Source organism: Callospermophilus lateralis, chromosome 4 (assembly GCF_048772815.1).
Source record: "Callospermophilus lateralis isolate mCalLat2 chromosome 4, mCalLat2.hap1, whole genome shotgun sequence".
Lineage (NCBI taxonomy): Eukaryota > Metazoa > Chordata > Mammalia > Rodentia > Sciuridae > Callospermophilus > Callospermophilus lateralis.
In genome coordinates, this window is record NC_135308.1 from 142,899,340 (window position 1) to 142,915,042 (window position 15,703).

Consider the following 15,703-nt stretch of genomic DNA (forward strand, 5'->3'; position numbering starts at 1 on the left):
AAGTTTTTATTTCTACATAAAACTCTTCCATCATTAGTATCTAGTCCTTATCCATCTGATTAAGTCAGCATAAGATCTATATCTAGACAGGCAATAAGATATAAGAGTTTATGTACCACCTAATGGTCTTGACTGCTATCTTAGTAATTATTCTAATTGTAAAGAATCCTGTGGTTGTTACATTGAAAGTGATTTTCAATAAAGACCTCTCAGGAAAATGTGATTATCACACTAAACTTCGGGCTGCCCCCCAACATCTGGATTATTTGCAATAGGATAATCATACTCAAAAGAAGCACTGAAGATCAATGATGTCATGACTAATCCATGGAGTTGAAATTACACCCCAAATTCCTTTCTTACTTGACATACTACAATAAAATATACCAGGTTGTTTTTCTGGCCCAAGTATACCAGTTATGATCTTAAAGAACTAAGCTTTTTTTTTTTTTTTTTTAAGATACTAGGGATTGAAAACAAGGACCTTGCTCTACCACTGAAATAGATTCCCAGCCCTTTATTTTACTTTAGAGACAGGGTCTCGTAAATTGATTAGGCTGGCCTCAAATTTACAATCCTGCTGCCTCGCCTCTTGAGTAGCTGGGATTACAGACGTGTGTCACAGTGTCAGGATAGTTTATTACTTTAAAAATATTAAGTATACAGTGAGATTTGGTGCAATTTAGTGAGATCCTACCTGAAGAAAAAAGGGGTGGGGTACAGTTTACTGCCTAAAGCCCTGAGTTCAATCCCCAGTACTGGGGGTGGTGGGGAAGGAAATAATAAACTGATATTGTGTAAAATTTTACACTGTGTTTTGAGAGAAGGAGCTAACAGCATTTTAATAGTTATCACTCTAAATCAGGTTTTTAGCCTACGTAATTGTACTACTTAATTCATGACTGAATACACTGATAGATATGTCTGACACTAATTAGTAATTAGTTTCAAATATGTCTTTTACTGTCATATTTCAGTTGTTTCTTAGTTATACTCAAAATACTGTCTGTTGGGATGGGTAGAGACATCCATTTTAAAAAAAGGAAAAACAGATGGAAAGGATGTGAAAGTAAACTGTTTAGAATACAGATGTACTCTTCAGTGGTAAGATCAACTCTCTAAATCATTGTAATTGTACTATGGGGTTTACATTTTCATTCTTTCTCTTTTTCTACTGAACCACACAATTAGAAAAATAATTATCTCTATTTTTAAACATAACCTTTGTAAGCAAACTTTAGCTCCCAATAACATGGCTGGAATGAATACTGCAAGGGTGATGGTGGGAGGAGAAACAACCTAGGGCAATCCTACAGCTGCACTGTCCTTGACAGAACCAAAGGCGGCCATTACCAATGCCAGCCATGATCTATCATCTCTAATACTTATTATATTCCAACTAAAATTGTTAACTTGGTCAGTGAACTATGAAATACGGATACTCTCCCACATAAAAATAATATAGAGAAATTGTTAGTTAGCTGCCATAATTTGTCATATAAATGACACAATTTAAAAATCACAATGTTACACGTTTTTATTCCTTTAATGCAAATTCTCCCAAAATAAAAAGTTTTTGCTTAATGTACATTTGTGCTACAAAATCACATTTATACTCAAGGACTTCAAAACACTCACCCTAGTGCCTGGAAAGAAGGAATCGAAAGTGCCCAGTGCATTGATAAGAACAGCAGTCTGGAGGCAGACTCCCCAATGTAGTGCACATTCAGGTACTCAGGCATAGGAGAAGGCATGGTGAGCTAGTATGAACAGGGATTTAGGTAAATTATCTTATGACTGAAAGTTCTAAATTATCATTTCTTTGAAAAATTTGAATGTAAACAGAACACATCAATATGAATCTAATATGCTCATAAAAATCTTGAAATTATCCAAGTTACTGGATTTTAAGTTAACAAAGGGTTTATAAATTAGATCACAGTTTCTATCAAAGCAATATTCAGAAAAGCAGAATCTAACTTATTAAATATCAACCATGGTATTATTTGGTTGTGTTTTTAAGTTACTTCCTATCTTGGTTCATCAATGGTTTTTTTCTCCTTCCCTCCTAACAATAGTACACAACAAATTCAGGTGCAATCCTGTTTCATTTAGACTACAGGGTTAATACATTCAAATGCTTACAGAGGTAGGAAAGTTAACAAGTAAAGCAGAAATACCGGTGCCAAATGGGGAGAGCAGACTCCCAGACAAACGGCATTGCAGTGACTTGAATCCAGCATAAATAAAACATGAGAATTTGGGCTCAACACTGCCTTTCCTTCAATTTTTCAAAAAGCTCAGGATCTTTGTAAAGTCTTATTTAAAAAGGGGGTCTGGAGATGTCACTCAGTGGTAGAGCACTAGCCTGGCATACTTGATGTTCTGAGTTTGAATCCCAGTATCACCATCAAAAAAAAAAAAAAAAAAAAAAAAAAAAAAAGTACTAAAAAAATTATTCTGCCTCCAATATGGGTCATAAGTAATCTTTTTTTTTTTTTAAATATTTTTTCAGTTGTTGGCAGACCTTTATTTTATTTATTTATTTATATTTATTTTTTAGTATTTGGCGAACACAACATCTTTGTCTGTATGTGGTGCTGAGGATCGAACCCGGGCCACACGCACGCCAGGCGAGCGCGCTACCGCTTGAGCCACATCTCTAGCCCCGGTCATAAGTAATCTTAATCCAAAAATCAAAAATCTGAAACACTTCATAGCTCAAAAATTTCTGGATTTTGGAGCACTGTGGATTTTCATATTAGGAATGAACAACTAGTAAGGTCTCTGTCAATATTCCAAAATCCAAAAAAAATTGCCAAAATTTGAAACACTCTGGGTCCAAGAATTCCAGATAAAGGATACTCAGTCTGTATTTCTACTCCAGAAAAATTCATGCACGCACACACACACAAAAGCACATATCACGGGCATTGTCTTGTGCAACTCTAGTTACTCATGAGGCTTAGGAAGAAGGATCAAATAAGCCCAGGAGTTGAAGACCAACTAAAGATATTCTCTGTAGCTCTACTTCTAATGGTGAAACTAAATGCTGGCAACAACCCCAAATTTCCTCAAGGGAAAAGAATAATCCATACTACAGAACAGAATACCTTGTAGGTATTAAAAAATATAAAATGAGATGCAAAAACTAGAAAAAATATCTTGCAGACATCTAAGTGAAAAAATTACAAAACAGAATGTTGATGATCTGACTTATAATACAGAGTATATTTAAGTGTTCATACATATATATGTATATAGAAAGGACAAAGGAAAGCACAGTACACAGGAAATAGTGACTAACTCTGAGGTGGGGTAAGTAGATGTGCACAAATGTATTTTTCTGGGGAATGTATGTATAGCTTTCACCAGGTTCTCCAAGATACTTATGATGATAAACATCAAAGTTTACATCAAAATGATGTAAAAATTCTCTAGAAATGCTAGATAAAAATGTAAAGAAAAAACTGTTTTGTTCAATATTAGCCACAAATGGTTTACCTAATTATTAATGGTGTTAAGGAATAAAACAGGAAGATTAATAGATAAAATCCTATCTAAAGAAAAATAATTTTTTTTTGAGGTTCTGGGAACTGAATCCAACTCTTTGCACATGTTAAGCACATGCTCTACCATTGAGCTACATGCTCAGACCTAAGAAGAAAAAATTTGAAATGTTTCATAATGTTTACTGAGGCAATGAAATAAAATACAACTGAGACAATTCTTTTTTTTTTTTGGTTTGGAGGGGCACTTGACCACCATGCCACATCCCCAGCCCTATTTTGTATTTTATTTAGAGATGGGATCTCACTGAATTGCTTAGCACCTCAGTGTTGCTGAAGCTGGCTTTGAACTCTCATTCCTCCTGCCTCAGCCTCCTTAGCTGCTGGGATTACAGGCGTGAGCCACTGCGCCTGATGAGACAATTCTTAATATGTCAAGCAAACTTAAACATCTTAAACATTTAAGACACAACTGTCTCTACACATGAACATATATATTTAAAAATTGAGAACTATCATACCTTTTCAGAATTTCTCAAGGTGAGTAGGGGAAAAAAGGCCTGAAAATTTTGGGGAATTACCAAACCTTTCTAGTTTTATGGGGGAGGAATGAGTAAAAAGCAAAACAACAATAAAAAAAATACCCTTTACAAAATAGTTTTAAATGGCCTTTAAATAAATAAAATACTTGCAACATGTAAAAACTAGGTACAATGGCTTTAATTCCCACAACAGTGGTGATAATGTAAAACTTTCCCATGTTTTAATCACAAAAGTTGAAATAATTTGCAATATACACTAAAGAAGCTCATCATTAAAAAAAAAAAACAACTATCATGCTATATTATTTTGGAAAAAGAGGAAATGTTTTATGATTTATCTTTTACAGACTTTAATATGCCTCTACTGTTATGATCAGAAAGTTAATGTGGATGAAGAAACAACATTTTCTTTATACATATATAGAAGTTTCTACTACAAAGCTGTTAAAGCTTCCCCAAAATGTCTGTGGATCTTTATTTTTATAAACAGAATGATACATATTTTCTAAACTATAGAAAATTAATAAATTGAATTGATTTTTTAAGGGGTAGAGACAAGACCTAAACTTGATCAATCTATTTTAGAGGTTATCACTTGCTTTTGCAATTATCCTTCTAACACTATTTCTGTATGGAATTCTGCTAATAGTATACATGATATAGGCTTTACAATACTTTATGGATTCTACCTTTTAACTCTTTATTAATTATTTATATGACTATGTAGACTGTTTATCCGAAAACCATTTACAGAAAGCATCCCTGTGCTACTATTTCAGTAGAGGAATAAAATGAAAATGGCTAAGCTAGGAAATGATACACGTGTGAGAAATAATGGGCAGTTGGATCAGAATGTGGAGGGCCCTAAAATGAACTTAGTTCCACATGGGTAAGAGAAGCTACAGAAGTTTTATTAATTTTTTTATTAATTTATTATTATTTTTTGGTAGTAGGAATTGAACATAGAACCTTGCACATGCCAGGTCAAGGCTCTACCACTGAACTATATCACCAGAATTTTTAAAATCTTGAGATGGGGTCTGATAAGTTGCCCAGGGTGGTCTCAAACTTGAGGATCTCCTGCCTCAGCCTCCCACATTGCTGGAATTACAGGTGTGTGCCACTACACCTGGTTTAATTAAAAAATTGGCACTGGATGCAGTATAATCAGTGATTTGAGATGCTGAGGCAGAAAAATTGCAAGTTTGTGAGCAACCTGAAAAACTCAGTGAGGCCCTAAGGATTTAGTGAGACCCTGTCTCAAAATAAAACTTAAAGGGCTGGGGCTCAGTGGTTAAGTGACCCTGGGTTTGATCCCAGGTACAAAAAAAAAAAAAAAAAAAAAAGAAAAAAAAAGGCAGCCCAGGGATCAAACCCAAGACCTCCCACATGCTAAGTGGAGGCTCTACCACTGCTCAAGGCTTACAAATAGCCAAGTGGCATTATTAGATTGATTTTTTTTTTAAGCAAGTATCACTTTAATACCAATGCACAGGACAAGATGAAGAAGACAGACTGGAAACAATATTACTATTAATAGTTCAAGCTGGAGATTTTAAAAGGTCTAAAATATGGTGACAGGAATAAGCAGAAAGGGACAAACTCAAAAATACCAGAAAGGTTAAATTTCAGTTATGGTATGGATAGGAATAAGGCATGGGGAGAATGACAAGAATTTCCAAGATGCAAACACTGGTTACTAAAAACACTGTGATTCTAATATTGAGATAAACTCACACAAAAGAAGAAAAGTTTGGAAATCATCTTCTGTCTCATAAGTTGATTTCTAAAATGGAAATACTATCTATATTGATTATTCTTAAAAGAAATTTTCACAATCAAGTGAACTAGGTATATGAAATCATACCCAAGACTCAAGTTTAATAAAACTGTTATACATTATTATCATCCTAGATTTTTCAACTTCCAGTTTCATCAGACTATTTTTCTATTATTCTATTTTTCTATTTATTATTCTATTTCTATTATTAGACTACTTTTCTTGACTATGTAGTCATTTTGAAAAAGACACTGAAAAATTTCTTAATATCTTTCTTCATCTACCAAGTGAGAATAAAAATTCAAATGTCCCCAGAAGACTGTAGTGAGACTTAAGGGAAGAAATGTATGTGAAAATGTGCTGTAAAAAAATTGAAGAACATGCTATAATTTAGCCTAGCAAATAAGAGAACTGAACTAACTATCTCATTACAGATGTCAGTCTTCAAGTCATGACCAGTAAATTTCAATGAGAGAACCAACCATGAAATGACCTGGCTCTAGGAACTAAGAGAAATCAAGGAAACATAAAACTCTCGACATAACAGAACTGTAAATAATAATCAAAACAAGCTGTCCTTTTCAGCAGCAAAGAAGCTTCACAGTGCTAACTCTGAGGACACACGGTGTTTAACAGTCAGTCAAAGATAGAATGGAAAAAAGCCAATTCCAGAAAGAAAAACAAAGTTCTAGTTTTTCCAATTCATCTGTTTAAAGCTCTTATTTCAAGGAAGCAAAAATCTTGAGGACCAACATCAAAGACAAAAAAGTTGAACAATTTCTTTCTAAACAAGTCCTTTGTCCTTTTTCCCACACTGGGTCCTCTTCCTGCATTTGTCTCATTATGTCCTTCTTCCCATTTAAGTAGAAGAGCAGAAAATAAAACTAACAAAAGAATATCTTCTATTTAGAATAAAAACAACACTGAGAAAAAAATAATCAAAATCTGCCCTGCTCCACCCTTGTTTAAGCCTAGCATAATTTTTTAGGATGATACTAATTTTGGAGGGTTGGTAACTCAGGATTAAACTTGAGGTATTCGACCACTGAACCCCAGCCCCAGCCCTATTTTGTATTTTATTTAAAGACAGGGTCTCACTGAGTTGCTTAGTGCCTTGCTTTGCTAAGGCTGGCTTTGAACTCCCAATCCTCCTGCCTCAGCCTCCCAAACTGCTGGGATTATAGGTGTGCACCACCTTGCCCAGCAGATTACACTAATTATTCATATTAAATTGCTCTGTATAGGGGCTGGGGTTGTGGCTCAGTGGTAGAGTGCTTGCCTAGCATTCCTGAGGCACTTGAGTTTGATTTAAGATATTGTGTCCACTAAAAAATAAATATTTTAAAAATGCCCCGTATAGTACAGATAAAACATTTTGAATTTTTCCATGTAAGTTTTCTTATGTAAAATTTTATATGAAAATTGGCTTCACTAATATATTTTACTATATTACATTATAGCAATCTGCCATTATTAAAGTCATAATGCGTTTTCTCTAGCTGTTTCTACAAACTGAATTTTACAAAAAGACATTATCATACACAGTTTTGGCTAATGTTATATTTATGTTCTGTTCATTATTTCTACTGGTAATACACTTATTCATATGATAACTGTGCAAGTTTTCCTAAGGAATTTGTTATAATCTACCATAAAATTATGAGCAATCACCCTTAGGCAATACAGAATAGTTAGGCCCTGCATTGATTGCTAAGGAAAACCTCCCATGTATATTCAATCACTTTACATACATCTTGCTAACATCAGCCACAGCTGGCAGAGATACAGAGTGGTTAAGATGAAGTGCCAAATAATAGGTTCTTAAAGTGAGGTCTCAATAGTGAGCATATTTATAACTCTGGAACAAATAACATTTGAAAACAAAACAAATACTAAAAATTGACTTTTTAGTCTACTACATATATTGTTTCTAGTATTCTATGTGTATAGTTTCCATTCTGAAGAATATATTTAGGGCAAAAAAATAAATGTGTCTCCTCCAAAATGGTTAAAAAACAAAAGCTAGGGCTGGGGTTGAAGCTCAGTGGTGGAGCTCTTGTCTAGCACTTGGTTCAATCCCCAGCACCATATAATAACAAACAAATAAAATAAAGGTATTGTGTCCATCTACAACTAAAAAATTTTAAAAATTTAAGTAGCATTAAAAAAAAACTAATATTATTAAAATTTTATACCTTCTTATAACAACACTGAAAGTTAATTAGAGTGATAAAAAAAAATGGAGTTCTTTGTAGTACCACAGAATATCTGGTTCTTAGTTATTGATTTACACCAAAGTAGTAAGTAGCCAGGCACTGAACAAAAAGCAGTGCACTTAAAACAACATTAAAGCCAATGCTTAAACTTCAAAATAAAAAAAAAACAATTATGGTTAAAGAGCTGTAAAAGCTAACTTTTTAAGACTTAAGCACACTAATTACTATCATAACAGGATGTTTTATTGAGCCATTATCTTTTCTAGCCAGATGTGTACATTAGTTTTAGTTTTGGAATTCTAACCAGGGATATTTTTTAGTTTAAAAGTACAACAAACACACTTTCATTTTTTGAAAGGAACATCAGAATCAAATAACACAATAAGAAAATTTAAAAACATATAGAAATACCCTGAAAGCTACATGTGAATCACTGAGAAGTGGCCCCTCTTTTTCGATGTAATTTATGCTTGAATCTCCAGCAATTAGGTGTACGCTTCCTTCCATTCCCTCTACAGTGCTCTCTCCAGGATTCAATGCTTTTGCAAGAGTGTCAAATGCCCTAAAAAGAGACATCAGAAGCTGTGAGCTTGACCAATCTCCAAGAGTAAAATAAGAATTCTACAGAAAATTCTGGAATTGTGACCTAAGCCTAGTGGTTCAGTGATAGAACATTTGCTTTGCATGCAGGAGGCCCACCCTTCCCCACAAAGATTTAAGACCTAAAATATTCTTTAGAAAATAGGTTGGGTATGTGGGGTTAAGTGGTACAATGCTTGCCTTGTATGCATGAGGTCCCAGGTTTAATTCCCCAGCACCACAAAACAAAACAACCTCCACAACTTTAGAAAATAGATATTTGCTATATCAACAGTTTATTTTAATGACTTAATGACTTGTATGATTCTCTTCAAACTCAACAAATTAAACTTCATACGTATGGTATGAAACACTATATTATCAGATTAATGTAATATCGAGGAATTAAGTTTCTTCTAAAAAAAATCTTAGGGGGGGAATTCTTATGCTCTATTTACAGAGTTGGGACTTAAAAATTCAGAGAATAATTTAAAATCTGTGGTTACATAGGTAAATGTAAAAACTGTTAAGCATTTAAAATAAGAATAATTAACTATTAGCAAATAATTATTCAAATAATAATTAACTATTAGCAAATAATTATTCAATGTAACACCCCATATTTTTCAATGATATAACTTCTAGAGCTCCTTAAAATCTCATTTTAAATAAAGTACTTATTGTGATTCAATCGCAGTTTATCAATATTTTATTTTATTTATTTTCTGGTGCTAACGTTTGAACCCAGGGTCTTGGGCATGCTAGGCAAGTGCTTTACTACTGTGCTACAGCCCAGAACAATATTTAATATTTTAGGTGACAGAACTACAAGAAAAGTTTGAAGAAATTTGGTTTCTAAATCCTAAGCGTTAACACTGACAGAATAAAAAACAGAATTCTGCATTATTTTCCTCAAGTGTAGTTCATTCAACTGGGTGTCTTTTACATTTATTTTTATCACTAAAAATTACTGTATGTGGAATCAATAAGACTGTTTAGAAAGAAAATATTTTGTGCTTACATAAACAGAAGATAAAATCTAGCAATTAAAATATCAGATGCAAATTACCACTCAAGAGGGAAAATATTCCTAAATTTTACAAATACATTCTAATCTTATTCACTTATTGCTTATTATTTAGAATGTAATTTGCTCAACATTTTATATTAAATGCAGTTTTTCAGTTAAAACTTAGTACACTTTAAATTTTCTAAGTCTAATAGAAATACCCGTTTCCTGAAACTTTAATCAACAGTGTTTAAAACAAATATATACCAGTAAATGCTAAAACATTTAAAAAGACACTTATTATTAATTAAGATAAACCTTACCTTGAAACATCACCATTGCTCTGTGTTTCTTGAAATTCACACAAAGATGAATCACCATTGCCTAAACTTTCCATCATAGATATTTCATTACTATTTTGAGAAAGATCTTTAGTTTTTCCAAGATTTGCTAATGAGGTAACCACACTGGCCAATGTACTTAAATCTCCCTGACATGATTCAGCCTAAAAAAAAAAAAAAAAAAAAAAGTATTAAAATTCTGCAGATTGGCATCAATTTATTTTAAAATCTGAATGTCCAATTCTAGATTACAAAATGCTATAAGTGCACTAAGATAAATGAATGCTTGCCTGGCATGATTAAGCCTCTGGGTTCAAACACCCCCACTCCCTTTAAAAAAAAAAAAAAAAAAAAAAAATCACCCAATCCCATGTTCTTTTTTTATTGAAGTTGAACAATCTTTTTACAGGGTTAAGATGTTGGCTTTTTCTTACACAATACATTTTCCCCCATTTGACTTCATTTTTTAATGTTTGCTAACAACTATAGAATATATCCTGTATGCATTAGCTGTAATTCATTAGAAACAATTTTTTTTTCCTTAACTCTTCACAAGTATATGTAACTAAGTGCTTCATTTTCTTCCTTCATCAATTTTTCAGAGCAATGAATTGATACCTTAGCAACTTCTAATGGTGACAGATTTTCCTGAGTATCATTTTCTTTTTAAATATTTTTTTAGTTGTAGATGGACACAATATCTTTATTTTATTTATTTTTTTATGTGGTGCTGAGGATTGAACGCAGTGCCTCACACTTGCTAGGCAAGTGCAATACCACTGAGCCATGACCCTAGCCCCTGCGTATCATTTTCAATTAATACATACTTAGTTATCTGAATTTGTTACATTATTTTTTTAAAAAAATTTCTTAGCTGTAGTCAAACATAATACCTTTATTTATTTATATATTTACCTATTTATTTGTTTATTTTTGTGTGGTGCTGAGGATCAAACTCAGTGTGTCGCACATGCTAGATGAGCACTCTACCGCCGAACCACAACCCCAGCCCCTTGTTACATTCTTTCTTTAATGCTCAAATTATCCCATCAAACCTAATGAGAGGACTTCCAAACCTCCTTCTATGGCTTACTGGCAAGATCCTTTAATAATATTTTTTCAATTAGTACTTTGCTTTATGGTTTTTATTCATATTGTTTTTTATTTTTTAGTTGTAGTTGGACACAATATCTTTATTTTATTTATTTATTTTTATGTGGTGCTGTGGATGGAACCCAGGGCCTCACACATGGTAGGTGAGCCACAATCCCAGCCCCTCATACTGTTCTTTTTTTTTTTTTTTAATATTTATTTTTTAGTTGGACACATGCCTTTATTTCACTTATTTATTTTTATGTGGTGCTGAGGATCAAACCCAGGATCTCACACATGTGAAGTGAGCACTCTACCACTGAGCCACAACCCCAGCCCCTTGTTACATTCTTTCTTTAATGCTCAAATTATCCCATCAAACCTAATGAGAGGACTTCCAAACTTCCTTCTATGGCTTACTGGCAAGATCCTTTAATAATATTTTTTCAATTAGTACTTTGCTTTATGGTTTTTATTCATATTATTTTTTAGTTGTAGTTGGACACAATATCTTTATTTTATTTATTTATTTTTATGTGGTGCTGTGGATGGAACCCAGGGCCTCACACATGGTAGGTGAGCCACAATCCCAGCCCCTCATACTGTTCTTTTTTTTTTTTTTAAATATTTATTTTTTAGTTGGACACATGCCTTTATTTCACTTATTTATTTTTATGTGGTGCTGAGGATCAAACCCAGGATCTCACACATGTGAAGTGAGCACTCTACCACTGAGCCACAATCCCAGCCCCTTGTTACATTCTTTCTTTAATGCTCAAATTATCCCATCAAACCTAATGAGAGGACTTCCAAACCTCCTTCTATGGCTTACTGGCAAGATCCTTTAATAATATTTTTTCAATTAGTACTTTGCTTTATGGTTTTTATTCATATTGTTTTTTATTTTTTAGTTGTAGTTGGACACAATATCTTTATTTTATTTATTTATTTTTATGTGGTGCTGTGGATGGAACCCAGGGCCTCACACATGGTAGGTGAGCCACAATCCCAGCCCCTCATACTGTTCTTTTCTTTTTTTTTTTTTAATATTTATTTTTTAGTTGGACACATGCCTTTATTTCACTTATTTATTTTTATGTGGTGCTGAGGATCAAACCCAGGATCTCACACATGTGAAGTGAGCACTCTACCACTGAGCCACAACCCCAGACTCCTCACACAGTTCTTAATCCTAAAATAATAACTGTGTTTCTATTGTTTCATTTGTTCTATTGATTCTCTATGTGAATGAAGTTGATTTTGGTGAATGTATAGCAGAACAAACAATTTCTGTGCTCTCCTCAAATTAATCAGTAGGCAGATAATTATTTAATAAATATTAATTACATGACTACTACTTCCATGTGTATTTTACTTAATCTTCATAACAACCCTGTCAGAATCACCATCCCTCTATCATCAACAAAAGAATGATCCTCTAAAATCAGGCAGTAAAAAGCAGAGGTGGGACAGGAAGTCAAGTCCATATGACTGTACTACTCCATGCTTGCAGCCACTGCTCCAAACAGCCTTCTTATATATGAGTAAACAGTTGTAACTTTTAAGTATTATAATTTTCAGCTAAAACTTAAAGACACATATATTCTCCTTCCATGAAACAACGTATACAGCTAGATTCTCAAGTTTTTGTGCTGGTGATTGCAGCCTGGGCATAACTTACTCTCTTCTGAGTTACAATCTGAGTCCTTTGGGCCTGTTTGTAAGAGAAACTTAATATACAACATTGTTATAACAACTTAATACAAAGACAAATAGTAAAGCACAGTGTCTGGGCAGATAGTAATTAAACAAAAGTTAGCTCCCTACCTTTCTTAAAGGAATTATTATATTTTAAAAATTTAGCTTTAAATTGCCCTAAACACACCTTATCTGGTGTCATCAGCACAGTTGACTCAGTTTTTATTCCAGACTGATGAATATTCACAAACATTCCTGAATCCAACAGTCCTGTTGACCTGTAACAAATAAGTTTATGTCTTAGTATCACTGGGAAAAACAAACGACTAACTACTTTAATATTTGTTTTACTATACCTTGTAGTTTCACTATCTGTTACAAAAGTTGGAGTTGCAGCTAATGGGCTTCGAAGGTCTTTTCGGATATAGATTTTCTCTGTTGAAGCAGCACAGTTAGAAGATTTTTCTCGGGATACTTCAATGGGTTTTCTTTCACACTGAACAGCTATAAAAACGGATTGATTATATCATAATACAGAATTCATGCCTATTATAAATGTAAGCTCTAGGTCAACAATCCTGCTAATAATGGAAGACAAGGCCACCACACTGAATTCCACAGATAACCATCAGTACTTAAAATACAAGCAAATTTTAAAAAATTGCTTCATATTTGTAAAATAAGCCAGTTGCATCTCTCAGTTTCCTGTCTCTCCTCCACTCCTGTGGTAGAAATACAGAGGAATTTTTACTTTTTAAAAGCTCACTGACACAAAGTTAGGAATCCCTCATGTATCTATGAGTTTAAACAAAAAAATGAAATCAAATGTGGACCAATTAAAAATTATACTAATAAACACAGAAAAGTCTAAGATAGATCTTTTTTAAGCTAAGGGCAAGGAGACTTTTTTTTTTTTTTACAAATATTTCAACTGTCTGGTCTTTATTTATAATATATATACTGTAACATATTAAATTCACGTAGGTATACATAGTACTTTTATTTTATTTCATATTACTTAATAGATAAAGTAGCATGGTTGTAATTACATTTTCTGGCAGACAAATTGCCAGCATTCAAAAAAATTAAAAAACAATTGCCAGCATTCAAAGCCAAGTTGTGCTCCTTATTAGTTGTATACCTTGGATACGTTTTTCAACATCTGTCTAGTAAAATGTAAAATGGATAACGATAGTATCTTCTGTAGAGAACTGCCCTGAGAGGAAATTAATATATATGCTAAGTGTAGTGTTTGTATACTGAGAGCTTTTATTAGCCATTATCATTATCTTATTAAGTCACTTTTTCGTAGTTTAATCAAAAAGCAAACTGGGGTTTATAGCTTTGAGAGGTAAAGTGCTTGCCTAGCACATGTGAGGTTTTGGGTCTGATCCCCAGGCACTGTTAGGGGAAAAAAACAAAAAGTAAACTCGAATCTAGTTAGTCATATTTTTTTGGGTGCCAACCTCAAATTACAAATATATACTAGATATATTAACAGTCAAAAATGTTTGTTGAATAATACACATATGTACATATTCTTATATTCTGAGTTGGAAAACTGAAATAAGAAAGTATATATATTTGACATTTTTAATGTGTTAATTTGAATATAATTCTAGTTCGCTGAAATTCTTAAAAGTATTTTCTCCTTTAAAGCTAATACATACAGTCTTGTTTCATTCCAAACGCAATACATCTCTGTAACCTGCAGTATTGACAGCGGTTTCGATGATGTTTATTGATAATACAGTCCTTTGATCCTCGACATGAATATACTAAATTTTTTCGGATGCTTCTTTTAAAAAATCCTTTGCAGCCTTCACAAGTTACTGCTCCATAATGACGCCCTAGAGATAAAATGTTAAGACAATATAAAAGTCACATATTTTAGAACAGAAATGAAATAAACGCATTTCTTCCTTTTAAATAATAAATTTGATAAAACTAAGATTATTGATTCTGACATGCAAAACTTTTTTAGGAACTATTAAACAGAATGAAATAATTATACTTTGTGATAAATTATAAAAATATGAAAATTTTAATTTTATAATGTAAGCTCAACAATGTTAAAAGAAAATTTGGGAAACAGAAATCACCCATAATCCCCTTTTCTTTTTTTTAATTAGTTGCTCAAGACAATACAATGATCTTGACATATCATACATTTGATTCAAATGGGGTATAAATTCTTATTTTTCCACGTGTACAGATTGCAGGATCACATTGGTTATACAGCCATGTTTATACGTACAACAATACTAGTGTCTGTTGTATTGTGCTTCGCACCCTATCCCTCCTCTCCTGCCCTCCCCTCCCCTCCCCTCCCCTCCCCTCCCCTCCCCTCCCCTCCCCTCCCCTCCCCTCTCTCTACCCAATCTACTGTGACACATTTCTCTCTTTTTTTTTTCTTCCCCCTCACACCATCATATATGTAATTTTAAATAACGATGAAGGTCTCCTTCCATTTTCCCGTGCAATTCCCCTTCTCCCTCCCATTCCCTCCCACCTCTCTTCCCTGTTTAGTGGTAATCTTCTTTAAACTCCTTAATAGGACACCTATAGCACAAGAGTTAAAATCAAGAATCAACAAATGGGACTTACTCAAACTAAAAAGTTTTTTCTCAGCAAGAGAAATAATAAGTGAGGTAAATAGGGAGCCTACATCCTGGGAACAAATTTTTACCCCTCACACTTCAGATAGAGCTCTAATCTCCAGAGTATACAAAGAACTCAAAAATTAAACAACAAGGAAACAAATAACCCAATTAACAAATGGGCCAAGGATCTGAACAGACACTTCTCAGAGGAGGATATAAAATCAATCAACAATTACACGAAAAAATGCTCACCATCTCTAGCAATCAGAGAAATGCAAATTAAAACCACTCTAAGATACCATCTCCCTCCAGTAAGAATGGCAGTCATTATGAA

General features: G+C 33.3%; 1 protein-coding gene across 6 annotated transcripts in view; it reads right to left on the reverse strand.

Moving 5' to 3' along the window:
* The window catches only part of Nr2c1 (nuclear receptor subfamily 2 group C member 1), a 53,851-nt gene that overhangs the window by 14,750 nt on the left and 23,398 nt on the right, over positions 1–15,703 (reverse strand). For 5 of the 6 annotated variants that reach the window (XM_076854959.1, XM_076854960.1, XM_076854962.1 and 2 more), the window contains 6 exons: positions 14,437–14,616; positions 13,123–13,270; positions 12,954–13,044; positions 9,959–10,140; positions 8,459–8,609; positions 1,639–1,760 (listed from right to left, as the gene is read on the reverse strand). In XM_076854959.1, the coding sequence (XP_076711074.1) occupies positions 1,639–1,760; positions 8,459–8,609; positions 9,959–10,140; positions 12,954–13,044; positions 13,123–13,270; positions 14,437–14,616 (874 nt within the window). The remainder of the gene's footprint in view (positions 1–1,638; positions 1,761–8,458; positions 8,610–9,958; positions 10,141–12,953; positions 13,045–13,122; positions 13,271–14,436; positions 14,617–15,703) is intronic. The other variant, XM_076854963.1, reaches the window with a different exon arrangement.